The sequence below is a fragment of the Microtus ochrogaster genome, linkage group LG9 (genome assembly GCF_000317375.1).
Source record: "Microtus ochrogaster isolate Prairie Vole_2 linkage group LG9, MicOch1.0, whole genome shotgun sequence".
NCBI lineage: Eukaryota > Metazoa > Chordata > Mammalia > Rodentia > Cricetidae > Microtus > Microtus ochrogaster.
Genome location: NC_022034.1, coordinates 3606226 through 3632815, shown reverse-complemented (window position 1 = coordinate 3632815; position 26590 = coordinate 3606226). Strand labels below are relative to the sequence as shown.

The following is a 26590-nucleotide window of genomic DNA, read 5'->3' as shown; positions in this document are numbered from 1 at the left end:
TTTTTTTTAAGATAGGGTTTCTCTATGTAACAGCCCTACCTGTTCTGGGACTAGCTCTTGTAGACCAGGCTGACCTCAAACTCACAGAGATCTGCCAGCCTCTGCCTCCCAAGTGCTAGGATTAAAGGCATGCACCACTACCGCTCAGCTAAATGTAGGCTTTTTTGTTTGATTGTTTGTTTGTTTGAGACAGGGTTTCTCTATATATCTTTGGCTGTCCTGGAATTCATCCTGTAAACCAGGCTGGCTTCGAACTCACAGAGATTCGTCTGCCTCTGCTTCCTGAGTACTGGGATTAAAGGTGTGCACCATCACTGCCCGGCTAACTTCTACTTAATTTTAATATTAGTATGTCTTTCTCCACCCATCTACTTTTAAGTATATTTTAAGTGACATTATAAACACAGTTGAGTTCTAGTTTAATTAACTCTGACAACCGTTGTTTTAAATAGCTGTATTCAAACCAATGATAACATGATTATGGAACGACTGGATTAATAGTTATGATATTTGTTACTCTTTTCTATTTGATGCCCTTGTTCTTTGTGTTCTTGTCTTTCATTCTTTTCGATTGTGACTTAAACAGAGTATTTAATGTGATTCCTCTCCTCTAATTTCTCAGCATGTTAATTCCTCTTCCTCCACCTCCTCTACTTCCTCTCTTAACACCAGAGTTTGGAAATATGTGTTGCAGGTAATTCAAACCCACTTTCAACTAACACTGTAACACTCATGGACAGTATAAATTAATATAACAAAATAACTCTTAAGTCTTTCCTCCCATTCTTTCTGTCATGCTGCCCTCATCTCACCTGTAACAGATACACACTTAACATGTATTCATAAGCAAACATAACTGTTTCTTTCCTGTTATCTGTTAGAGTAGAAAGAAGAGCATTAAAGGTTCTTAATTAAAAAACTTAACATTTTGTGTATGGCAGATTTATTGGAGACAAATTTCTTTTGTTATTTTGTCTAAAACATTTTTTCCTTATTTGAGAGTTTTCTTATATTTATTTATTATGTAAACAATATTCTGTCTACATGTACATCTGCAGCCCAGAAGAGGGCCAGACCTCATTACAGATGGTTGTGAGCCACCATGTGGTTGCTGAGAATTGAACTCAGGACCTTTGGAAGAGCAGGCAATGCTATTAACTGCTGAGCCATCTCTCCAGCCCCAGAGTAGTTTTCTTTACAGGGTATAAAATCCTAAAATCTTAGGGCTGGAGACATGGCTCAGTGGCTAAGAGCACTGGCTGCTCTTCCAGAAGACCTGGGTTCAATTCTCAGCACTCACAACTGTCTGTAACTCCAGTTCCAGGGGATCAGACACCCTCACACAGGTAAGCATGCAGGAAAAACACCAGTGCATATAAAATAAATAAATACCCTAAGTATTTCTGTGAATATGAAATGTAACTTTCTCTTATAGGTAGTCTGTTTTGTCTTCTGGCATTTTTGGATTTTTCTTCGTCTTTAATTTCTGTAGATTGAGACTATATCTCTACATACAGATTAAATTTTGGCTTGTTTTCCTGCTGTGTTCTCTGACTTTCCTGGCACTGTGGTATAGCCCCTAATTCATACATCTTATAGTATCTTATATTCCATCCTCTATCTGTGATTTCCATTATGAATTATTTACAATTTCTATAACTGCCTCAAAGTTTTCAAACATTCTCTTCTTTTTCAGTCTGGACATTTCTATGATACTTTGATTCCTGTAGTTTATGGTTCTTGCTTGCTCTCTTTGGGGTGTTTACTACTCAGTACACCTTGTAATTGTTTTCCTTGATAGTCAGACCAACTCAAATTGTCAGACCTTCTGCAAAAGGCCTCCTAATGTGGCTTTACACACTGTGGGTTATTTGTACAGAGGCGCGGCTCTTTTAAGAGGCCCTGCTACTGAGCACTTGAATGGGTTTAGGAGCAGAGGGCAGTGTGATACTCAGTGGAGAGAGACGAGGTAGAGTGCCTACCAGAGCTGGGCAGATAGATAAGACAGCTCCAGGTCAGGGCCCGCAGGTATGAGGCTCCATTCTCACTGGCCCGAAAGGGGCTGAGCTAGCCGCCAGATCAGTGCTAAGCAAAGACACAGCACTGAGGGTCTAGAAGCTGCTTAGCAGTTTTGGGTTTGGCTGATGTGGGCAGAGAACACTGCAGACATACAAAAAAGTCAGGTCCAGACTGAGAAAACCTCTAAATAGATATAGTATGCTTAAAAATGTGCTTAGATGAAGAAAGAAAAGAAAATGGGTATCGACGGCCATAGAAAAATAAATAGTTTAAAATAATAAAGTCTTTAAAGAGAGAGTAATCTAAAAGGAAAAAGCCTCATAAAGACAGGAAATACACAGAGTGTCTGGATCCTGTATGGTGCTTTGCTGACTTTAAATTTTTAAAATGCTAATGAACAAAAACAATAGCTGCTAAGGCATTGAATTATAGAAACTGCTAAATGAAACCAAACAATATATTTTAAGAATGTCTTTGGCCAGCACTTGGGAGGCAGAGGCAGGCGGATCTCTGTGAGTTCGAGACCAGCCTGGTCTACAGAGCGAGTTCCAGGACAGGCTCCAAAGCCACAAAGAAACCCTGTCTCAAAAAACCAAAAAAAATAAAAATAAAAAAAATAAAAAATAAAAAAAATAAAAAAAAAACAAGAATGTCTTTGGGCGGTGGTAACGCATGCCTTTAATCCAGCACTCAGGAGGCAGAGGCAGGCCGATCTCTGTGAGTTCGAGGCCAACCTGGTCTACAAAAGCTAGTTCCAGGACAGGCTCCAAAGCTACAGAGAAACCTTGTCTTGAAAAAAAAAAAAAAAAGAAAGAAAAGAAAAGTCTTAACTGAAAAGTGGAAGTAAGAAAATATGTTGCATTGGGGGAGAGGTTTTATTTTTGTTTCTACAGGAAACAAAAAGCTATGGATTTCTTCAAAATTAATAAAGACCAGATATGATCAGGGGAGACCTCCTGAAAATCTTGGCCACAGACATAAACTAAGAAAAACTACAAGACAGGTGACCTAGATGGTGACATGTGCTGACCCCTCTGCATGGGAGCAGCTCTGAGACTGGAGGAGACAGGACAAGTCTTGTTGGCTACAGAGTCCTCATGACTTATTATTACTTATGCAATGGACAGAGGTTTGGTTATGAAATCCAAATAGACTTATAAAGTAAACAGATACCTTTAACCTGCTCAAACAAAGAACAAAAATCACACTGCACATTCTATACTTGTGTTAATACAGACAAATATATGTCACCTTTAAGTTTGTATGTTTTCAGAAAAAAGAGAGAGTAGACACTAGCAAGTACAAGTAGCCCAGGTGATCTAGCCCCTCAGAATGCCTCTGTTGCAATTTCCTCAAAATTCTGCACCCAGAATAATTTCAAAGATGATAGCTGAGATGGTCCAGCTAAAACTTCAGATAAGATCTACACTTTCCTATCACCCAGAGACCAAACAAAAAATAATACAGTTACTTCTCCCAGGACTTGACCATTGTTCCAATTTTCTCAGGATCTCCTAGAGATGCTGTTACCCCCAGACAACAGGAAGCAGTCTAGAGAACAGATGCCTACATTTCCAAGAGGTGGGGTGGATGATTTTTGGTTGTTCAATGGATTATGGATGTTTATCATTATTTATGGTGGTATTAGTTATAGTCAGGGACAAAGAAGAACAAAGAAGATTCGTGGATCTTGTTCTGAAAAGGGGAGCTATAGAAATGACAGGATAAAGGGTAGATTACTGAGTCCACTTTTAGACTGAAAAGCAACTATTAAACTCAAATATTTTACATTGGTATGGATTTTTGTATTTTGATACAAATTTAAGGTAATTTTTGTTAGAACATACTCTATATATGGGTTCTGCTCTTGTTTAAGGTATTTTTGTATATTGCTGTAAATTTAAGGTTATTTTTGTTATACTATATATGTTTCTGGTGGAAACTGTATATATGTTACTGATGGAGTATATATACTGTATATGTTACTGGTGGAGACCGCTTGTTCATTTCCCAGCTGCCCAGACCTGAAATAATCACACAGAAGCTTTATTAATTATAATATTGTTTGGCCAATAGCTAAGCATATTTCTAGCTATCTCTTACATCTTAAATTAACCCATTCTACTAATATGTGTATTGCCATGTGGCTGTGGCCTACCGGTAAGGTTCTGTCCAGCATGTCTCCTGCCGTGGCTACATGGTGTCTCCCTGACTTCCCCACTCTCTCTCTACATCTGTTTGGATTTCCTGCCTGGCTTTAGTCTGTTAAGCCATTGGCTGAAAACAGCTTCTTTATTAACCAATAACAATAAAACATATTCACAGCATACATTGGGAAATCCCACATCATTCTACTCTTAAAGTATTATACCTATGCAGTTCATTTTAAAATATAATTTATAATTAAGAAATACAGGCTGGTGGCTATTCATTTATTATAATCAACTTGTAGTCATGTTAGGTATATTTTCAAGGTCAAACAGGTATTAATCAACTTGTAGTCATGTTAGGTATATTTTCAAGGTCAAACAGATATTTTAGATAGGCAGATGGTCTTCAAACACTTCAGAGACCTACAGAACATAGCATTTAAGATGTTTTAATAACCTAAGACTTTTCATGACACATCTGCTCCTGGCAGCACCAATTTACTTAAAAAAAAAAAAAAAGGATGATGGGCATCAAAGAACCTCCATATGGAGTTTGCTTTTACTGTGGCAAAGGTAGCCACTGGGCAAGAAACAGCCCTTACCTCAATTGCTGATAATATGCTGTCCAAACCGGACAAGTGGGACCCAAAAGAAAGTGACTGTTAACTTTGCCAGGGCAAAGTAGGACCATCCTTCAAAATTCCTGCTTCACAGAAAATTTTGTCAGATAATCTAGGCCTGTAGGTCAAAGATGAACGTCCAACACTGCAGAGAAATCCTGGGTGACTGTCCAGGCATCCAGCTATCTCTGTCCTTTCTATAGTTTTGGAAGCTGTCTTCTCTGCACTTCCTGTTTACTCAGGAAATATACCATTCTTGGGTCTTTGATGGGATTGACGACTAGATGGTTATAGTTACAGTTTTCCTTGTTAAAAATTCAGAGAAGAAACTTACATAAGAGATGTAAGGTGCATAAGGTTGGGAGACATAAAAGCTTAAGTTGTTTATCCAAGAAAATGTTTTTAAGCCTAAAAAGATAATTTAAGGACGGTCATACAAGTTATGACAGAAAGGTATAAAACTTGGACCCACTAAGATAAGGGAGATAATATGGTAATTTCTCCAAATTTGCTAAGTACAAATGAACTAGACATTGTGAATGCAATTCTTCCTTGATAATGGTTCTTACTATATATAATTTTACTGTACTAGAGCTAAAACCTTTCCTTTTATTTAGACAAAAAGGAGAAACTGTTGTGGGAAGTTTGTACACTGTTCCAAGATGTATTGCTGTGACTGGTATGATAAAAAGCTGAATGACTGGGCTGGAGAGATGGCTCAGAGGTTAAGAGCACTGACTGCTCTTCCAGAGGTCCTGAGTTCAATTCCCAGCAACCACATGGTGGCTCACAACCATCTGTACTGAGATCTGGCGCCCTCCTCTGGTGTGCAGGCATACATCGAGGCAGAATGTTGTGTACATAATAAATGAATAAATCTCTAAAAAAAAAAGCTGAATGACCAATAGTTAAGCAGGAGGTATAAGCGGGACTTCTGTGCAGAGACAGACAGACAGACAGACAGACAGACAGACAGACAGACAGAGACAGAGACAGAGAGAAGCGGGGAGGAGGAATCTAGGCACACAATTTCCTCAGCAGACATGTAGGCTAGTCAGATGTGCTGCACTAAGAGGTAACTGAGCTACATTGTAGAACACAGATTTGAAAAAAATATAGGTTAATTGCTAGGTGGTGGTGGCACATGCCTCTAATCGCAGCACTTGGAAGGTAGAGGCAGGAGGATTTCTGTGAGTTTGAGGCCAGCCTGGTCTACAGAGCTAGTTCCAGGACAGCTAGAGCTATTATTACACAGAGAAACCCTGCCTTGGGGGTGAAAAAAGAGTTAATTAACTTATAAGAGCTAATTGGGGAAAGGCCTAAGCTAAAGTCAAGCTTTCATAATTAATAGTAAGTCTCCAGGTCATTATTTGTGGGCTGGCAGTCCAAAGTTAGTCCAACAAGAAAGCTTGCTACACACACACAAACACACACACACACACGCACGCACGCACGCACGCGCGCACTTAGAAGAGGACTATAGTAGTTTACCCATTACATTTCAGGTTTTCATACCCTACCACTAGAAGCCTGAGCTTTGGTATGCTGAGTCTCTCTACCAACTATCACTAACCTTTGTGGTAGTAATGTGTGCTATAATCACTTTTCTAATGTATTTAAAAACTGATTTAAGGTTTGCAATTTTTTACTTTTATTTAAATGTAGGGACTTCAACTTCCTTATATCACACTTTGGAATTCTGTTTTTGAGATATATTTTAGCCGCATATGGTATTCTAGGTATGATTTTCTTTCAGTGAAGATGATGCTCCAGTGTTTTCTGATTCAGATGGTTTCTGAGAAGCCTATTTTCTCTTTCATAGAAATATTTATACCACTGGTTTCAAGTATGTCTCGGCAAAATTTCTTGTGCCTGGAATTCACTGAGATTCTTTGGTTTATGGGTTTAGTTTTCATATTTGCCTCTTTTCATCTAGAATTTCAAACATTATTTGTTAACCTTCCTTTATCCTTTAGGGACTCAAATAACAAGACTACTAAGACACTTCACTGACCTTGAACACCTTTTCAAAATTATTCCCTCATGCTTCTAAGCGTACTGGTCTTCTTTCTGTGAGATTAAATCTGCGAGCTCATTCAGTGCACCTGATCTGACATGATGTTTGTTTACGGAAGGCTAATTTAACCTTTCTCTTAAGAAGCAACTGCTACCTTCTTTTCTACTACAACACACTCAAGGGATACACTATTAATGCACTGTATGAGTAGCCGTGTTTTCAAGGTTGCATGATTCTTCTGGGAATAGGACACATGAAGCTCCAAATTAACCCTTAGTGAGCAGACTACTTTGAGAACTGCATTTCTGACATTTCTTCTTTATGTATAATATTCGTCACTTGATTTTGCATACCCTTATTAAAAGTACTTTATTCTTTCAGCTGAGATGAAATCCTTATCATCTTTTTAAATGCCGCCAAATTTGTTATCAATATAAGCTACTATCTGTCGTATATCTACATGGTGGCTACTTACAGACCTAGAACAAACTGAGCTTACTGGTGTCATTATTCCAATGAGATATTTAATTATTTAGCAAAAGTGGTATTTATTATGGTTTCAAATACACATGTTTGAGTGGGATTGACAAAGCTGCCAATTTTTAGTAATCTGGCCTAAGTAATCTCTGTTGTAAAGACCTAATTTCTGCTAAGCAAAAATGCATTTTGTTGGAAAGATGGTAGTAATTCACAGACAAGACGGAAAACCATAATAACTAGACTCAGAAAGACACAAGGACATTCCAGTTTGCATCTGTCATTATAATACACCTAGGCCTTTTCTTAGGTCATTAAATAAATCTAATTTTGTTTCATCTTGCTACAAAGTTTAAGTTGTCACCTACACCACTAAAGCCTACCAAGCTGCAGATGAGCTACTTTTCTGAAAGTACTCCCTAGAAAAACAGAAACAGACACATGGGCTGGAGAGCGCCTGCAGAAAACACAGCGGTCCCCAGCGACCACTTGGTGGCTCACAACCACTGCTGCCACTGCACATACACCCAGGCACACCAGGTACACATACCTGTGCATAAAAAAAAAAAAAGGAATCATTTTCTACAAATGAATATGGGACATGCTGATTCAAGTGTGTCCTGACTTTTCATGTTCTCAGAAACACAGAAACCACTGGCCACTTGAAATTAACGTTCAGTGTTGGTGAGCAAACAAGTGGGGTCCTGTTCTAATTTCTTTTTAATTACTGGCCTACGCAAAGTTTTTACCTTCAGAGGACTAGACTTTAAGGGATGACCTTTTCTACTGCTATCAGAGAAATAGCTAGATTATTTTCTAACTTTGCTCTTAAATATTCTTCAAATAACAAACAAGACTGCACGCCATTGTTTTTTCCTAGTGTGCTCTCTCTCTCTGTGTTGATCTGCACGCCATTATTTTTTTCCTCGTTCTCTCTCTCTCTCTCTCTCTCTCTCTCTCTCTCTCTCTCTCTCTCTGTGTGTGTGTTTAAGGTGCATATGTATGGTATAAACTCACTTGGTGTTGGTAAGCTATGTATATACTAAAATTGCGTTTGGAAGGCGCAATGTTTACAACTATTGGATAACTTTGGACATTGGCCAGGTAAGTCTGAAAAGAACTGGGAACGATCTTGTAAAAACTTTAGTTAGTTAACGTATGGCTTTTTTGGATTTAACAACGAAAATCCCTCGGCCTTCGACGTCTAAACCACGTGGTTCGACCTAAACTCGCAAGGGTCAAGAAAACGGACAGAAGGTGAAGGGCAGCCATCCTTCCCGCGGCTCGGGACGACGACTGGGACAGAGCAGCTTTGTCTAGGGGTCGGGAAGCTGCCTCGGGCCTGCGCTCTGCACTCACTGCCTCCTTCTCGAACATGCTAGGCCTCCTTTCCCTCTTAGGCGCCACCGGGGAGTGATGCGGCGCTTGGCTGGCGGTCGGCTTCGTCATTCGGGCTCGCCGGTCCATCTTGATCGGTTTTCGCCCAGGGGTTGTGCCTCCCGCCTCTGCAGTCGCCCAACGCCCCGGCCGCGACGCCAGAGACCGAATCTCGCGCCAGCGCCGCGCCCGCAGTGGCGTCCCGGAAGTAGCGGCGGGAAGACGTGCGTCATCAGAGAGCGCCACGTCCAAGCCGGAAGCGATGGAGGTAGGGTGACTGCCGCCTACAGGGGGTTCCCGCGCTTCCCTGTCCAGACCCGGTCACTCTCCTGGGATCCCTGCGGGGTGGGGTTGGACATTGCTAGTCGGTGTCGCCCTAGTGGCAGTCCCGAAGCGGGATGATAAGCTGCAGGGAAAGCCAATGTACACAACACCGTGTTTGATGAGCGGGAGGAAGCGTGGTGGAAACAGAAAAGTCGGGATCCGTCATTCCACGCACCTCGTCGGTGCTTCTCGGCCTGAAATTGTGTTCCATATCAAGGACGGAAATGTTCTGTTCCCCCACTCTCTGTGAAGAACCGCTGATTTTGATCACTGCGGCATAAAGGAGTGTCAGGGAATGGCAATGCATTGTTCAAAAAAATCGCCGAACCTCTGAACTCCGGCCTCAGCAAGGTTGATTAAAGAAACGATTCAAGGCTTTCAACATGCACTTTAAAGCAGACCCATAAAATACGCATCGTGTCTAAGCACGGTTAGACACATGCAGCTATTACGGTATCCAGACAGCATATTAACAGCTTTCCTACCTTAGTTCTGTCTGTACGTAGGATAGGATTTTCTTTTGACTTGGACGTAATAGTGAGTGTTTTATATATGTTTTATATTTCAGATTTTAACAGGAGATCCCATTACCACATGCCTTTCTCCTTTAGTGCATGACTTGATTTGTAACCTTGGCTTTGAACTCAGAGAAAAATGTGACATTGATAACATTGTCACTCAAAATGGTGAAGTACTCTGGAAAGCAATTACAGACCGCGTGCACTATGCAGAATCAGGTTTGTATTGTCAGTTAGTACAGTTCCACTTAAAATGTTTTGACCTGTAAAACCCTCCTTGGTTCTTTTTCTTGGAGGGTGTAATAATGTAGTTGTCAGAGGAGAAAAAGAAAACTGGAAAATATAGAAAAGTCAAGACATGCTTAGCTGAGAAAATTGTGTGTGAGCAGGAGGCAGCCAGGGATGCTGGAATCCATCTCAGAGCCTGGATTTGCTAGTCACTAGGTGAATATATAGCATGGATACCTGGATAAAGGACAAGACAGAATGGGGTGCGCTTCCTTCGTGTTTCTCAGAACAGCACCTAGTTGACACTATGGATTATTTCTGGCATTTGATATTTTTTAGTTGATTGTGAGTGGCTAAAACTATAGCTACACGTTCCTCACTGGTAGTAAAGCCTTCTGTAATTCATTTTTACTGAGCTGCAAGGACATTTACCATATCTCCAGTTATAAGCTGCTTGATTTTGGAACATTCTGTAATTAAAGCTTTTCTTTGATTTAACCTTTTTTTTTTTCATCCTGTGGCATACAGCTGTGGAACTAAAACATATTTCTCCTCCTATAGGGCAGAGTCTGGATTACAGGGAAAGCGTGCGACTGCTGGGTCCTGTCTGTGAGGCCATCCATCTACATACCTTGTCTCTGACCAGGGCACAGTTTGAAATGAAGTATTCACCATGGTTCCAGTGGACAGCCCATCCAGAGGTTTGACATTTGCACAGCTCTAGAAATAAAAGACTTTGGAACTTGGAAATCCTCATTACTTGCCAAGTTAAGGGTGTCTTTTTCCATTTTGGCCTTCCAACGTTGAAGAGGTCCTGGGAGCTGCAAGAGAAATCTAAGTAGTTTATTTATAGAATCTGAAGCCTGAGTTGAGGAACACACTTTGAACAACTTTTGGGCTCAACTAGGGAGGCATTTGTCTTAGACTTATATTGCTATGAAGAGACACCATGACCACGACAACTCCTATACAGGAAAGCATTTAACTGGGGCTGGCTTACAGTCTCCTAGGTTAGTTCATTGTCATCATGGTGGGAAGCAGGGCAGCACGGAGGCAGACATGGTGCTGGCGCGGGAGCTATGAGTGCTACATCTTCATCCACAGGCAACAGAAAGTGACCTGGATTGAGCTTCCTCCAACAAGGCCACACCTACTCCAACAATAGTGCCGCTCCCTGTGGGCCAGGAATCCAAACACATGAATCTCTGGGGGCCATTCCCATTCACACCACCATAACAGTAGAAAATAAAGTCCACTTTAGCATCAGGACAGAACTCCCAGGGAGACAATCACAAGGTTAGCTCAGAGAGTAGGTGCTTGGTTTCTTCATAGTGAATTGTAAAATATATAGTCATTGGGGTCCTAATGCAAGCATTGTGTGGTTTGCTTTTTTCTTTTCCTATGTTTCATTTGACACAGGAGCATAATAAAGCAGTACCTGTAATATCTGATTCTAAAACAGTCTGTTCAGGTGAGCTGCCTTAGAGGAACTAAACTAAATTGTTACAGGAAATAAGGAGTAGGTCAAAATATTTGGTTTCACTATTATGCCAGACTTATGCTTAAACATTTAAAGAAAGAACTTTCAAAGAACTCTCTATGTATTAAATACTTTTACTATAATATTTCAGTAGAAACTATGTGCTTATACCAAACATTTAAATGTAGCAGTTGAAATATTGAGGCTTGAATTCAGTAATAGTAGTAACTCAAAAAATAATTTTTGTTTTGAGAATGATTTTCCTTCAGTCTGAGCTCTAATGTGTTTTACTCTGAATAGCTGTTTCTTGAAATATTTGATGCCTTGGAAGGCCTGCACTCTGCTGCTATCTCCCTCGGTGTGATGAAACTGACCTCCTGTCTGGAGCGAGCCTTAGGTGATGTGAGTGTGGGGGTCCTCGTTATTTGCTAGATTGCCTGGATGAACACAAAACCTTCAGATTTCTTGATTTTTATTATTTTTTCCTGTAAAATACAATGGTTTTCTTTTCATATAATTAAGAAATCCTAGTACCTGTGAGCGGGGAGAAGTTTCAATAGATCCAAGTACTTTGTGTAAGCACGCGTTCCTGGATTTAGATTACAGCACCCATGTTTAAAAAATAAAAAGCTGTGTATGGTTGATTCTACACTGGGGGCGGGGAGAGCATGGACAGAGCATCACCGGGGCTTTCTGGCCTCTGTTCTAGCTCTAGTTTCATTAAAAGACCCTCTGTCCAGAGAATAAGATGGAGAGTGACACCCGATGTTCTCCTCTGGCCTCTGGTGTGTGCAGCCAGCACGCATGCACACATATACACACACACACACACACACACACACACACACACACATACACACACACACACACGGAAGGAAATCTGTGTAGCACTTTTCTTTGCTCATTTGTGCTATACATCATAAATGATGCTCTGTTTTAAAATACTGCCTCATTGTAATGCAGTTATTATATGATTTCTGTTTGAACTTTAGGTGTTTTTACTGATTGGAAAGGAGTGCCCATTCCTTCTGAGAGACCTCCTTGCATCTGCAGAGCTTGCACAAGTCTTTGGGCACTCTGTGGTAAGTGTGTGCACAACACATAAAGCAGAGAGGAGCTGGCACGAGCTATGCTTTTGATCCTCTGAAACGACAGTCCTCTGGGAGAGCTAACCGTCTCATGGATTTAAGTTCTTCTTCCTTCCCCTGGGAACTGTCCTGCCTGCACTATTCCAGGATCTCTCTCCCCAGAGGCCATGGTGTTGGGATAACCACATAGATCCAGCCGGAGGGACACTTAGAGCATATCACTGTATTCAGTGAAGTATTCACAGTGCTTGTACTAAGTCGCTGCAGCCTGTGGTTAGCACTTTGGAATGATAGTATGGCATTTTCGTCCTAAAATACCTGTGTTTTAGCAGGTAAGAATTTATACATTTTGCAGTTATCCAGACTTAAAGTGGCAAAAAAGAAAAATAGAACTTGGTAAGAAATTACAGACACTGTTACACTTCTCAGAATATTCTAGAGGGACTGTAATCAAGAGACTTCAGACTAAATGGTGACATATGGGCAGCTCAGTGAGGGAGAAGACTAGAAAGAACGGCTGTCTTAGTTGGACCGGAATTCCACCAGACTCACTATCTGGGGCTGAGACACCCAGACACCATCTCCAGTGAACACTCCCAATACTCACTGGATCATCTCCCTTGCCAGCCTGAAAACGGTTTTCTGGTCGAGAGCCTGAAATGGGGTTCCCACAAGTTGTCCTCTGACCTTTACATCCTGGCACATTCCAATGAAACTGCATCAAATTTTGGTGTTAGTTTCATTGTTACTATGTTATACTGGCAGAAGCTGTTGGCTCTCTTAGTTCTAAGGGAGCCACAAACACTGTAGGGTGAGTTTATTTACTCTGCTCGTCAGTAATCTGCTCTCTTAATGGGTTAGATGGACGTACTGAAAGTCTTCATCGGGTCTCCCTGTGGACTCAACCTGAGGAACATCCTCTGGCACGGCTTTGCTGCCCCTCAAGACATCCCTCCAAAGTAAGTTGTTGGCTGAGTGACTTTCCTCCTCAGTCTGCTTCAGAATGTGCGTTATCTCGGATCTCCTAAGAGGAGAGGGTTAACTGTGAAGGGTGGGAGAATGTCGGTGCCTCGCACCCCGGAAGAATACACCCAGAAGTCTGGATAGGCAGAAGCCCAGCGTCTGTCCTGAGATCTCAGTGGGTAAACAGGAGCCCAGTGTCCTGAGCTCTCAGTGGATAGGCAGGAGCCCAGTGTCCTGAGATCTCAGTGGCCTTCCTTGCTATTACTCAGCTCCATCTGTGGAGAGTTCTGGAGTTAATTCTTTTATGTTTGATTTTCATTGGTCCATGCACATATACAGCACAGCATCTGTGTGGAAGTCAAAGGACAACTGTGGGGAGTGGGTCTTCCCTTCCAGGTGTGGTCCAGCCCTTAGCCTGCGGTCCTTCACCTGCTGACCCATCTCAGTCCTCCTTCCTGCATAATTTTAGCATTTTTTTCTTAAGAAAAGTGCTTTGTGTGTAGACTAAGTTCATTTTCTGGTTTCTGCTCGTCCCTAGGTACTGTTCAGCTATGCTGTTGTTGACAGCAGGACTGGGCCAGTTGCTGAAGAGCTACCTTCACCAAACTAAAGTCACATTGGCACATCGACCTTTTGTCACTCTTACAAACCTAGAGGACGTGATTGTTTTTCCTGGCAAGTTCTGTGTTTCACACTGCCCCCTTACGTCTTCATGGAGACTTAGATTCCTGGTGAAGTACTTACTACCATTGCCAAGTTGGCTTTGTGAGTGACTTGAAAACCTTTTAAGCTTCCCCACTTCTAGCTGTCCTGGGTGCTGTTGGGGACCCTGCGTCACAGATAGAGTTGACCTCTTCCTCAGATGTGCCACCGTTCAGAACAACTTGGGGCCATTCGTGTTGTTTTCCAATCCTCGCCCCGTCTGCACCTGTGCTCGTGGCCATTTCATCAGCCGGGCCAGCCTAAAAAGGGCTGCCTGTATCCCCTGGGAACGCATCCTCCCCCTCCTCCTCATCAGTGTGATGAACGAGGGTACCCTGAGGGCACTCTCTGGTGCTGCCCAAGTCCCTACAGTTCATTTGCCCATTTCCTCTTGGCAGGCTTCCTGAGGCCACCCCACTGTGGCCGTAGGTCAGGTGCTCTTTAGGAGTGCTCTGCCCCAGGTCAGTCCATCCGTCCACATGTGCTCCTGGCTTCTTTTGGTTGGCTGCTGGGACTGTATTTATAAAGATGCTTGCTCTTCCACAGGTGTTACCTATGAGGTGCTCTCAGCAGTAGAGAATATCACGATGAACTCCGCCTTCGTATTAAAAGCCATGTTACCATATTGGGAACTGGCAGTGGCCAAGTTCAAGGCGCACAGGTAACAAGGTGGTGTGGTGGTGTTGGTGCTTAGATGCCAGGTCTGCTCTGTGCCCTTCGCTGTCTGAAAGTCACCCGCTGTCCTGACTGAGTAGAGGAGAGACTGACACAGATCAGGCTCAGTACAGAGTGTTTTTCTTTGGTAACTTAGACAGGCTGTAACTGTTTCAAGTATTCTCTGTCATCCTCTTGGGTACAATTGATAGGACTTTTTTGGTTTTTCTGGACAGGGTTTCTCTGTAACAGTCCTAGCTGTCCTGGAACTCACTTTGTAGTCTAGGCTGGCCTCTAACTCATTGACATCCGCCTGCCTCTGCTTCCCAAGTGCTAAGATTAAACAGTGCACCACCACTTGCTGGCCATATAACTTTATTTTTTAAGAATAAACTTCTTAGTTTATTTTCTGAGTCCTTGCTGTAAGAAAAACTTGAACCTAGCATTACAGATGTGCTTGCCCATTGGGTTTCCTCCAAGGCCAACCCTGGGTGACAGCCAGGAATAGCACGTTTTCAGGGAAGCAGAGACCAGAGAACTAATCAGTTGGCCCTTGCTGGTCTGCAGTAACCTTGTTCTTGGATTCACTTTGCACTTCAGCTTCCCTCTGGAGCTTTGTTGTTCTGGCTGTCCTCAGAGGTGACAGGCAGCATATACAGATCTTTGATGACATTTTGTTGTACTGAAACTACTAAAAACATTTCATTAAGGATTAAAACACCAAAAATGGCCATCTAGGCTGCCGCGCTCCACTTCAGCGCCACGTTGGCCGTCTAGGCTGCCTTGCAGTTGCTGCAGCATTTGCTGATTTCCTCGGATTCCACAGGTTTGCCGACTGCACCATGCTGTTGCTGTCACAGCTAGAAGCTGGACTCAGGAGAGTTTTTGCTGCAGTTAACAAATGCCCTTCTAGACTCCTCACGGCCGAGGTACACGTGTTTCTGCTACTCACTGTGACTGTGGGGACTATATTGATAATCTTCTGTGGCTATTTGGAAGTTTTAAAGGCTAGAGACGTAGCTAAGTTGGCTAAGCACTTGCCTAATGTAGACAGAGGCTGCTTGTTCCCAGCCGCCCAGACCCAAAATAATCACACAGAAACTATATTAATTGAAACACTGTTTGGCCAATGACTCTAGCGTATTCCTAGCTAAATATTACATCTTAAATTAACTCATTCCTATTATTTTATGTATTGCCACGAGACTCGTGGTTTACCAGTAAGGTTCTGGGAGCATTTGTCTCCTTCAGTAGCTACATAGTGTCTCCCTGGCTAAGCCTACTCTCTGCTACATCTCTGTTCAGATTTTCTGTCTGGTTTTGCTCTATTAAGCCATTGGCCGAAAACGGCTTTTTTATTAACTAATGGGAATAAACATTCACAGCATACAGAGGGGAATCCCACATCCGCCTAATATGTACAAAACCCTGGGTTCAATCCCTTACAGTACACACACACACACACACACACACACACACACCTAATATGTACAAAACCCTGGGTTCAATCCCTTACAGTACACACACACACACACAAAATCACATCTTATTTGCTGTTAAAACACACAAGTATTTTAATTTTGATTATGGACTTCCCACAGGGCAGGGAACCCTGACTGCTCTTTGGACTGGAGAGGGAGGGGGAGGGGGAATGATGGGAGGAGGGGAGGAGGTAAAAATTTGTAGTAATAATAGTAATAAAAATAAAAAAATATAAAAAAAGATAGTGTCCTTTAAACTTCATGTTCTGAAAGCAGCGCCTTCTGAGGGGCAGAATTGTTTTCTTTGAATGGTATTACTGTTTTAATTATTTCTCTTTTATCTCTTCCCCTTTCTACAGTCAACAATTCTATATACCACATTTGATGAAGTAAGTAGTCAAATTTGCAAAACACCTTGGAAAATAGTCATCCTCTTTTAAATACAAATTAAAACACAATGATTGGGGCTAGAGAGATGGTTCAGTGATTAGGAGCACTTGCTGTTGTTGCAGAGGACCTGGGTTGGATTCCAAGAACTTATATGGTGGCTCACAGCCATGCATAGGCTGTACATGGTGCACATGCATACATGCAGGCAAATGCTTACGCACATAAAATAAGTAAATTTAAAATAATTTAATACTATGAATTAAAATCCACAAAGATTAAGTAGCATACTTACAGGAAAATGTTGATAAGCAAGAAGAAGAAGCTTGTGCTAGATTTGAATACAGTTCCAGGACCATATTTCAGTGGATTGAGTGCTTGAATGGTGTTCATGAAGCGTGGGTTGATTCTGCAGCACTGAGTATACCCAGCACGGTGGCACACACCTGAATCCCATCCCTGGTGACATAGAGGCAGGATCTGAAGGCAACTTGTAATACATGAAACCTGTTTCAAATAAATAAAGCTTTCAGGTTAAGTTTGAGGCCCGGTATTATTAATCTCGTTTCTGAGGTTGTACAAACACAAAGTGGGAAAATGCAAACAGATTGACACCGTTGGCTGTAACCACTGTTGACAACAGCTGCCCTTAGCCAGTGCAACAACGTTAGAAATCAAATATTGTGACTGACTGTGTACAGATCAGTGTCCGTGTATGTACAGGTGCATGAATCGGGGTTGTTGTATGCTTGTGCATGTGTCAGTTTAACAGCTTATTGATTAATCTATTTTGGTGTTTTAGATTCTGGCAAAGCACTTGAATGATGGTAGCATCAGCCGGCTTCCTCATTTCCTGGGAGAGCCTGCCATGGTAAAGTACCGGGCATCTCCAGTCCTAGGTCTTTCTGTTTATAAGCTGGTATCTCGAGCAGCGTGAATGTGTTTGCGGTGTGCTCGGCGGCCAGCCTGCTGCTGTGGTGTGACAGACACCCGTCAGGGGTGCCTGCATAAAAGCACTGGGCTTGTTTATTCTGGTTACTGCCATGCCCTTTGAATGCCTGATGACCTGGTGTCTCTTAAGTGTTGGATGAAACAGAATTAATGTTTTGACCCCCTTTTCAATCAGCATTTAATATTTTATGAGGATGTTATAGTGACTGCTCTAGACTATAGTAGCTACTTTTTGTTTATCTGTCACACTGAGAGACGGTCTGGATTCTGCTTCCCATTCCTTATGTGATTCTGGCATCCCTTCCTGCCCTCAGACAGCACGATGATATGTGTATCTGTCTTGAGTCCCCGGGACTCGTCCTCTGTTGGCAGTCTGCCCACATCAGTGGTTTTCTGACCTTCTCTCTGTAGTCTGGCAGAGAGAGGTTTTGGGGAGCTACTGTTAAGAGGGGCAAGCAGCTTTGTTGATGTAAGATGCAGGAGTGGTTCACGGGTAAGTGCAGGAGAAAGGACTGGACCAACGGACGCCTGCTTGGTTCTGCTCATTCCAGCAAGAGCAGCGACTTAAGACTTTTTTCGGGTGTTTATTTCCCCTCCAGATAGGAAGGTCAGAATAGCAAAGATAGGAGTGCCTAGGTTGCAGCTCCTTCCAGGCCGCAGCCTCCGTGGTTGGTCCTCGCTCCTGCAGGCAGGCTTTGCAGAGCATGCGCTCCCCACCCCAGTTCCAGCTGCAGGACGGGGTGAATGCCCTCTTTGAGACTCATATTTCCCATTAGTTTGTAAACAAGCCAGGGACTGCTTGGAACCCTGCCTTCTGCTCTTCCCTTTGCTCACAACACTAACAGAATGCCTCTCTGTTAATTTTCTAAAAGGAATTCTTGTGGGATTTCCTGAACTATCAGGAGGGTCCTCGTATCCGGGACCGTCTAAGCCATGGGGAGATCAACTTACGTGAATTTCCGAGAGAAGCAGCAAGCCAGCTGCTCACGTTCTCCCTGGTGCTTCTGCTCAGGTTCACTGAGGAAGACATGTTGTCAGAGCTGAAGGTACCACAGCGGGGGAGGGTGGCTGGATCTACCACCTCTAGCAATGGAAGAACATGTCTTATTTTTTAAATATGATTATCTATTCATCAATTTTCATTTTAATTTAAATTACAGTCTTATTTCATCAGAATAACTATAAATTAACAACATATATGTATGAAAATCAGAGTCGTGAATCTGAAATAATTTGTCCTCTCTTAAATACATCTTTGCCTTTGCTCTTTGTTAGTGTTAAAAACCAAAGAACAGGTTATAAACACGATTAACCAAATGTAGGAAACCCCTACAAGTATATGTCAAATTGGTGGAACAGGGTATTTGCATTTCTAAAACGAATTATTTTGTTAAAGTGAATAGTTTTTGTTTTCAGGATATATATATATATATATGACAATTATTTTTTAAATTGCTTAACAGTCCAAGCAAACTGGGTGGTGGTGGCACATGCCTTTGATCCAAGCATTTGTGGGGCAGAGACAGGTGAAACTCCGTGAGTTCGAGGCCAGCCAGGTCAACAGACAACAGAATGCGTTCCAGGACAGGCTCCAAAGCTACACAGGGAAGCCCTGTCTCAACATAAATGAATAATAAAGTCCAAGCCATCAGGAAGCCCCTTTGCCAGAAATGGAAACTGTTAAAAGTTGATGTCCTTGCTTCTCTGTCTTTCTGTGGTGTCTTCAGATGGGCTCACAGGAAGAAAGCTTTGTTCTTTAAACAGTGTTTTTCACTAGTGTAGTTTGGGTCTCTGCTGTGTCTGTTCTCTTTGTTAGCGCCTGTGAGTCTGCCATAGACCATCGTTTATCTAAACCATCTCCGTTGATATGTGAGCTGTACCTTTGCCTGATGAAACTCCCTGTAACAGTGGACTGTGTTCGTATGTTAGGAAGGCCTGTGTTCATATGTTAGGAAGGCCTGTGTTCATATGTTAGGAAGGCCTGTGTTCATATGTTAGGAAGGCCTGTGTTCATATGTTAGGAAGGCCTGTGTTCGTATGTTAGGGAGGCCTGTGTTCGTATGTTAGGGAGGCCTGTGTTTGTATGTTAGTAAGTTTGCAAAAGCAAAACCTGTGGCTAACAACAGCAAGGCCTGGTTTTTCTCCTCACAGATGCTGCTGTTCCTACATTGTCTTATCTCACCTTGCTTTTCCCACCGCCTTATTAACCTTGCTCCTGTTCTTAGAGAGGTACCACCTGTTACGGTTTTTTAGCTCCGGTTCCTTTTCCTTTGGCTTCTGCCTTTGATGTCATTCTTGAAAGCTTCTTTGCATTCCAAAATTTATAAACATGATCATTATTTTCCTAGGTTTTTATTTTTGATTTTGTTTTTTTTTGTTTGTTTGTTTTAGTTTGGTTTTATTTTTTTCTAGACAGGGTTTCTCTTTGGCTTTGGAGCCTGTCCTAGAACTAGCTCTTGTAGATCAGGCTGGCCTTGAACTCACAGAGATATGCCTGCCTCTGCCTCCCGAGTGCTGGGATTAAAGGTGTACACCACCACCACCTGGCCTTTTCCTAGTGGTTTTTTAAATCTTTTGCTCCAGGTAGAATTTAGTTCCTCTTGGGAATGAAGTAAAGAACCTAGTTTTCACTGTTTTCTTGTTGAAATTGCTAGCAACTTCTCTGAATGCCATGTGGAGAATTGATATCTTTATTCACTGTGCATCAGGCTCCAGCCCTGGACTCCCTTGCTGGAAGCTCTGCCCTCTGCTGAGTCTTCTTGACACAGTTTAGTGTGTCATGTCTTGACACTAAGGACAATCCGTTTCTGTCTCCTCAGAACTGTCTCGTCTGTTCTCACTGTTTATATTCCGTGTGAGCTATGTCCTTAAAGTAAACACAGACAGGGAAAACAAACTAAAAAGAATAATTTAGTGGAACCACATAGGGAAACTGAACACTGCTCAGCTGGTAGAGTGCTTGCCTAGCATATGTGGAGACCTGGGTTGGCTCTCTAGCACTGCATAAGCCAGCTGTGGTGGTCCACACCTGTAATCCCAGCCCTGGCTCGGAAGGTGAAGGCAGAGGACTCAAAGGTCCTCCTCAGCTCCATGGAGTTTCAGACCAGCCTGGGATGTATAAGACCCTGTGTCAGAGAAAAACGTTATCAGTACTAAGTATGTCCTGACTTCGGGCCTTTGATGAGTGTGGACCCCACCCTCCCATGTAAGTAGCACATCTCCAAAGGTGGCTTCTGAGGCTCACAGACCTCCAGGCCTCCCTCCTCTTCACACTCTGTGCTCAGTTTTCTGTCTCAATGTTATCCATTACCACCACTTGCCCGAATCCCCTTCACTTCCTGGAGGGGTGCTTGCCCTGACAGCCTTTCTTCTTTCCTTTCCTCAACACGGCGCCAGATCCTCTCTCAGCTATTATGTTCCTCTATGGAGAGGCTGTCTGTGATTTCATATCCTAGGGCAGAAGGAGCGCTCTATTCTGCCTGAAGGCATACTTTGTCCCCCAGTACTTATTCCAGCCCTCATCCCCAGCCTTCACAAGTCTCTGCCCAGCGGGACCACAGCCACAAGGATGCTGCCCATGGCATGGCTGTGGCTCTGGCCAGCGGTTATCAGCAAATGAGAAGTTGAGCATGTCCCCAGCTCTTTGATCTTGTGGTCATTTCAGGCATTTGCTCTGTACTGTTGAGAAAATGGCAGTTTGTGCCCTGATTTCTGCCAGCTTTCGGGCCCCTGACTTTATCCTTTTGTAGTGTGCAGTGGCTGGCCCGGGTTTGCAGTTAGACATTTGTAACAGCTGATGGAATATATTATAGTATTTTATCCTTGTTTTTTAATATTTATATGTTTAGCAAGTAACTGTTTATGGTCATGTAATTCTCTTCTAATTGTATTGATTTTCAGTCCTTGAAAACTTCCCTTTTGTCCTGGGATCCTTTTCTCCTTGTGTATTTGTTGTTTGCCATGTAATCTTTGTAAATTATAGTGGCCAGTTAGCTCCATTTCAGTCAGCTGGGGACTTCCAGGTCCATCCTACTTCAGTGAAGAGTTTTACCATGCTTTAGATGAGTGGGGTTATTTCACAATCGTGAAAGATTGGGATCCTTAAGTGACTGTGATTCAGAAGAAGACACCATAATGACATCATTATATACAATGACTAAAAGCAATGTTTCCAAACTAGGAGGAAGCAGGAATACAGTTGCTGGTTAGTCTAGCTGAAGGCTACAGATCCCGCTGCCACCCAGCCTTCCAGCTTCAAAAACAGGTATGCCACATGCAGTGTTTGGGAGTCGGAACCACGCGGGACACTGCTCTTCCTTCAGAGACATCAGAAGGGTCCCAGGGCTTTGTCTGCTCAGTCTTCTGAGCTTACAGCTCAAGTTCTATGTCTCAGAGTTAAAAGTGGTTTTAGTCTCAAGGATGACAGGTGGAGTATTTAGCATGCAGCCTCTTGTTACTGCTCACTGCCCAGAGAGAAGCAAGTTTTATTAAGTGAGGAATGTCATTTTTTTCTTCTACCACATGAGACAACTTTCTGTTAACTTATAATTTTAAAAAACAAACTTTCAAGCATTTCCATCAGGTAGTTTGGGGAATTATTTCAAATGCTTTATACTCTTTTTTTTAAAAAAATTTATGTAGGGGGCTGCAGTATATCTGCATAAATCTATAAGCACAGGTGCCCTTGGAGGCCAGAGGTCTCTGATCCACTGGAACTGGAGTTACAGGTGTAAGCCACACAGCAGGTGTGGGACTTGAACTCAGGTCCTCTGCAGGAGTAGTACTTGCTGTTAACCACTGAGCATCTCCCAGCCCTCAGACGATGGGAGACAGGACAAGAACGGCCATGAATGTCAGTCACACTCAGAATGGCTCTTGCACCCTCACAGGGCTGTGTGCACTGGTTTGTGAGCGTAGGGGAGACCTAGAGAGGCAGTGTCGGAGGCCAAGACTGACCAGTGCTGTCTTCTGACAAACACATCCATGGTGAGACTTTCCCTGGGGAGATGTGAGCAAACATCGGTTCTCTACAGATAGAGCCTCAACCACAGATCAGAGAACCATTCCACCCAGGTCTGCCACAGTCAACCAGCGAGCTTTGGGAGTTCCTAACAGGAACCTCGATGCCTTAGGCAGCTGCACCTAGTGACGTCCATCCCAGCAACAGTGACAACTCGCAAGGCTACCCTTTAGGGTTCTCTATACAGCTTGTGGTCAGAGAAGCCACGGGTGTTCTCTTCCCAGCTGTTGTCGTGTGCTTTTATAACCATGAGGGCGGGCTTTTGAATCTTGTAAGTTTCATAGCCTCCCGAGTCTTCAGAAGGTTCCTTCAGGTGGGGCGTTTGAGTCAGGAGGAAATACCTAAGCAGCGTGGGTGAGAGGGGATGCCAGCACACTAGTCTCTGTTCTGTGGCCAGACAAGAGCGTGGAGGATGTCCCTCACGATTCTTTCCAAGGTACCATTATAGAGGACAGGAGGGAAAGTTCTGGAAGGAAGGGGAGCTTCCAGATGGTAGACTATTAGGTGACCTGATTGCTGAGTCCCCAGGCTGTGCCCTTTGCTGTCCTCTGCTATGGCCCCAGGTAGCACCCTGGCTATTTTGGACCCTCATCTGCTATCCGTGTCCTGTGCTGTATAAGTTCATTGTTCTGGTTATTGCTGCTACAGAAAATCGCTCACATTCAGTGTTGTCCACACAGCTGCCACTTCATTTGCTCCTATGGTCCTGGGGCAGGACGTGCTGGAGGATCTGTGTGTGTCTTCACCTGGGTGCTGACACGTGGTGACAGTGTTGACAGGCCTCCCTCCTCTGCGCTTGCTCCCACTCACAGATTGCCAGAGCTAGTCACAGTTCATAGGAGGGGCAGGTCCCTCTCAATCGACAGTGTCATATTTGTGAACATGCTCATCATCACCCCAACAGCAAGGACCAGCAGTATTTGTAACAGTCCATCAAATGAGCATGTGAAACACTTGAGCTCACCATATGCTTTTCAAATATGCAATCTGCAACAATTTTGCAAATATTTTCTAGGAAGTGGTTCAATATCCATGACAGTTGAAAACCCACTTTCTAGGATATTGTAAAACCTTAGACAGAACAGTCAAATATTTCTACCCAGGTCCTGAGCTGTGAGGAAAGCCTCAGGATGTGGGATGTACTACCTTTGCCAGAAGAGCCTCGACAGGAAGCAGCCAGGTGCGTGTCGTCTGGACTGGGTGTGCCGTGGCTGGCAGGTGCAGTCAGCACCAACGCTCTTCTTCCTTCTTACACTTTGGGAAGGAACTGCTGGGCCAGTTTTTGGTCGTTGAGCACAGACTGGAGGTGTCTGTCGGGAAGATAAGGGGCTCTTCAGTAAGGGTTTGGAGGAGGAGGAGGAGGAGGAGGAGGAGGAGGAGACTGCAGACACTAGCACCGGAACTAATCGGGGCAGCCACAGCTCACCTCTCTGCACAGTGCCTGCTCTCAGTCCTCATGTCACTCATGTTATCTTCTCATGATGCCTGTTTTCATTTTGTGTAGATCACCTCCACTGTGCAGTAAACATCATTTTATATTATCAATAATGGGGGAGTTTTAATCATTGGCATATACCTTTAAATATCATGTGTTCTTCAGATTAGAAGATAATTCTGAAGCACATGCCTGCAACTCTTTAATTAGCAAGATTCTGTGTGAGCTCTGCCGCCATGTGCCTGGGAGTACCTGTGCTGTAGGTGGCTCGGGTGGTCTTCCCCCCGAGAGGTGAGTACTGAGGAACCATACTGGTAGTTTATGGTAGCAGATGAGACTTACTGTTTCCACTCTGAACTTTAGCAGTTTGGTATTGTGTCCCAGAAGAGGTCGTCAAGTGAGGTTAGGTGATCTCTGTGCAAGTGGCACGTGTCTAGTGAAGTCACCGTGTGTAGTGAGGTCATCTGTTCACTGCAGCTGCATTTTACCTACCTGTCTCTTGCTGAGGTCCCACTTGTACCAACAGACCCAGACCAACACAGGTTCAGGGAAAGAGATGGCAGTAGCATCCCCTGGTGTTGTGTCCCCTGATTGTTACGCTATCCCTACACTTGAGATGGCAGTGGCACCCCCTGGTGTTGTGTGTCCCCTGATTGCTGCACTCTCCCTGCAGGTGAGATGTCAGTGGCGCCCCCTGGTGTTGTGTCCCCTGATTGCTGCGCTCTCCCTGCAGGTGGCCCCAGCTGCTCCAGGAGCTCTGCAGCACGCGCATTCCTACCCTCTTCTGCCCCAGGCTTGTCCTAGAAGTTGTGGTTGTGCTCCGAGGCATCAGCTCCCAATGCCAGCGCGTGTCTGCCCAGGTCATTGCCTCTTTGCAGCTGAGACACAGGCAGTGGGTGGAGCGCAGGCTGCGCTCAAGGCAGCGTCAGAACTATCTGCGCATGCTTAACAGGTAGGCCCTTCCCCTCCTCAGCACCCTCTACTCAAGCTGCCAGAGAATAATTATGGTGTATATGTTTTATAGAAATTTTAAATTTTACCTGTGGGAGAGGATCCCACCACCCAAGCGACTGTGTGGACTTAAGCCCGAGAGCATGTTCTCTGGATTGGCCAGCACTATAGGTCTTCACATTTCCTTGAGAAATAGCTGTTCTGGACACATATCTAGAACTTTGGGTTAAATGGTGGGGTGTTTCGTAGGCCTAGTAGAACACTTGCTTATTCTGGAAGGCACTGACCTTCCAGAAGTTTCTCAGTATGCACTCAGGTAGTTTATACAGAAGTGCTACAATGGAGTGCACTGGTTTTAATTATCTCTGCTGGTCTCATGGGCAAAATAAGGCCGGGGTTTCATAGGAATTTCTTGGAATCTGGTGAAGTTAGAACACACTTTCTCCTCTTGGTGCGAGTGGACACAGAGCATGGGACCCAGCGCAGTCCCTGAGGCTGACCTGTAAGTGTTCTTGGAGGCAGCTGAGACTGAGCCAGACTCAGAGAAGTTGCTGGTGCCAGGGAGTGGAAGCATTTTGTGACCTGGATGTGAAGGGCAGGGCAGGGCACAGCAGGGCAGACCTTCCCAGATATTTGGATTTAGGAATACTTTTTAAAGGTGTTGGCAAAAAAAAAACTACATGCTTTTTGTTTTGTCGCTGCCTTTTTCCCCTTCTCATTTTGTCTGTTTTTGTTGTGGTTGTTGTTTGTTTCGATTTTTATTTTGTTTTGTGTATGTATTGTGTGTGTGTTGAAAGAGAGGGCACACTTACAAAGTTGGGTGTGTTGGAAGATGGGGAGGATCTGGGACGAGTTGGAAAAAGGGGGAAACCATGATCAAAATATATAAATTTTTTAATTAAAAAAGCTGTTGATTAGGTGAAGTGTTGTTTCCTTATGAAAATGGAGAGAGAAGACTGTCAGCATCCTTACTCCACTTCCTCCTTTCTAGTGTTAGACTTCTGTCTGCTGGGCTTTACCTGGTTTTGCTGCTCCTTGCACTGGAGTTGGTCAGTGTTCATGCTGTCCTTGGCAAAAGCACTCCGGAGCGTCAGCACTATCTCAGGTAAGGTGACCTGCTCAGAAGGAAGGAGACAGTTCTTGGGCGACTTTGAGAAGTGTTGACTCCTCTTGGCTGTTCCTTGGTGATGTTTTTAACCCCACAGTTTCTCCTGCTAGTCGTCTCCATACAATGTGATGCTAAGTTTATGGGCATTTGAAACTGCTTCCTTAAAGGTACATTTCACACAACTGAACCCAGTTTACCTGGGAATCCTCTCAGAACTCGCCAGTCCACAGTTTGGTGCCCACGTGCAAGCTGAGTTAAGACTGTAGGGATGGTCTTGGAGGAGGACCCTGAAATGTGACCTAAGGCAGACCCCGCACATCCAGGTGACTCACAGTCACTTCAGTTGTGCATAGCTAATGGTGTCGACTTAAGGAGTCTACCTTTCTGCAGCATCCAGGTCTAGGGATCTGAAACTGGAGAAAACCTTTATGTAGCCCACTCCACATGCAGAGGTCCCAGAGCTCACCAGACTCCTTAGTTCAGATGGTATCCTGTGGTCAGTTGTCTGTAACTGTGTGACATAGCCTCCATCCATGTCCATAAATTTTTCATACCTTAGCTGGCTTTATGCTGTACTTGGCAAGGGGTAGGAATCCTTATGTATTATGGATTACAGTGATGTGGGGGGTGTTTGGGTGTG

The 26590-nt window shown here is 43.7% G+C and overlaps 2 protein-coding genes across 3 annotated transcripts in view; one reads left to right on the top strand and one right to left on the bottom strand.

Moving 5' to 3' along the window:
* The window catches only part of Tcte3 (t-complex-associated-testis-expressed 3), a 16133-nt gene extending 7342 nt beyond the window's left edge, over window positions 1-8791 (bottom strand). The window contains exon 1 of the mRNA XM_005363340.2: window positions 8643-8791. Within this exon, the coding sequence (XP_005363397.1) occupies window positions 8643-8750 (108 nt within the window). The 5' untranslated portion in view covers window positions 8751-8791. The remainder of the gene's footprint in view (window positions 1-8642) is intronic.
* Window positions 8792-8901: 110 nt separating this feature from the next.
* Window positions 8902-26590, top strand: part of Ermard (ER membrane associated RNA degradation) — a 21132-nt gene continuing 3443 nt past the window's right edge. The window contains exons 1-17 of one of the 2 annotated variants that reach the window (XM_026787436.1): window positions 8902-8928; window positions 9553-9721; window positions 10292-10431; window positions 11511-11612; window positions 12203-12292; window positions 13160-13257; window positions 13800-13936; window positions 14510-14624; window positions 15444-15546; window positions 16458-16487; window positions 17288-17356; window positions 18309-18482; window positions 21617-21700; window positions 23560-23636; window positions 24057-24182; window positions 24625-24843; window positions 25834-25947. In XM_026787436.1, coding sequence (XP_026643237.1) covers window positions 8923-8928; window positions 9553-9721; window positions 10292-10431; window positions 11511-11612; window positions 12203-12292; window positions 13160-13257; window positions 13800-13936; window positions 14510-14624; window positions 15444-15546; window positions 16458-16487; window positions 17288-17356; window positions 18309-18482; window positions 21617-21700; window positions 23560-23636; window positions 24057-24182; window positions 24625-24843; window positions 25834-25947 — 1853 coding nt within the window. In that variant the 5' untranslated portion in view covers window positions 8902-8922. Of the gene's footprint in view, window positions 8929-9552; window positions 9722-10291; window positions 10432-11510; window positions 11613-12202; window positions 12293-13159; window positions 13258-13799; window positions 13937-14509; window positions 14625-15443; window positions 15547-16457; window positions 16488-17287; window positions 17357-18308; window positions 18483-21616; window positions 21701-22194; window positions 22423-23559; window positions 23637-24056; window positions 24183-24624; window positions 24844-25833; window positions 25948-26590 lie in introns of those variants that run through there. The other variant, XM_026787437.1, reaches the window with a different exon arrangement.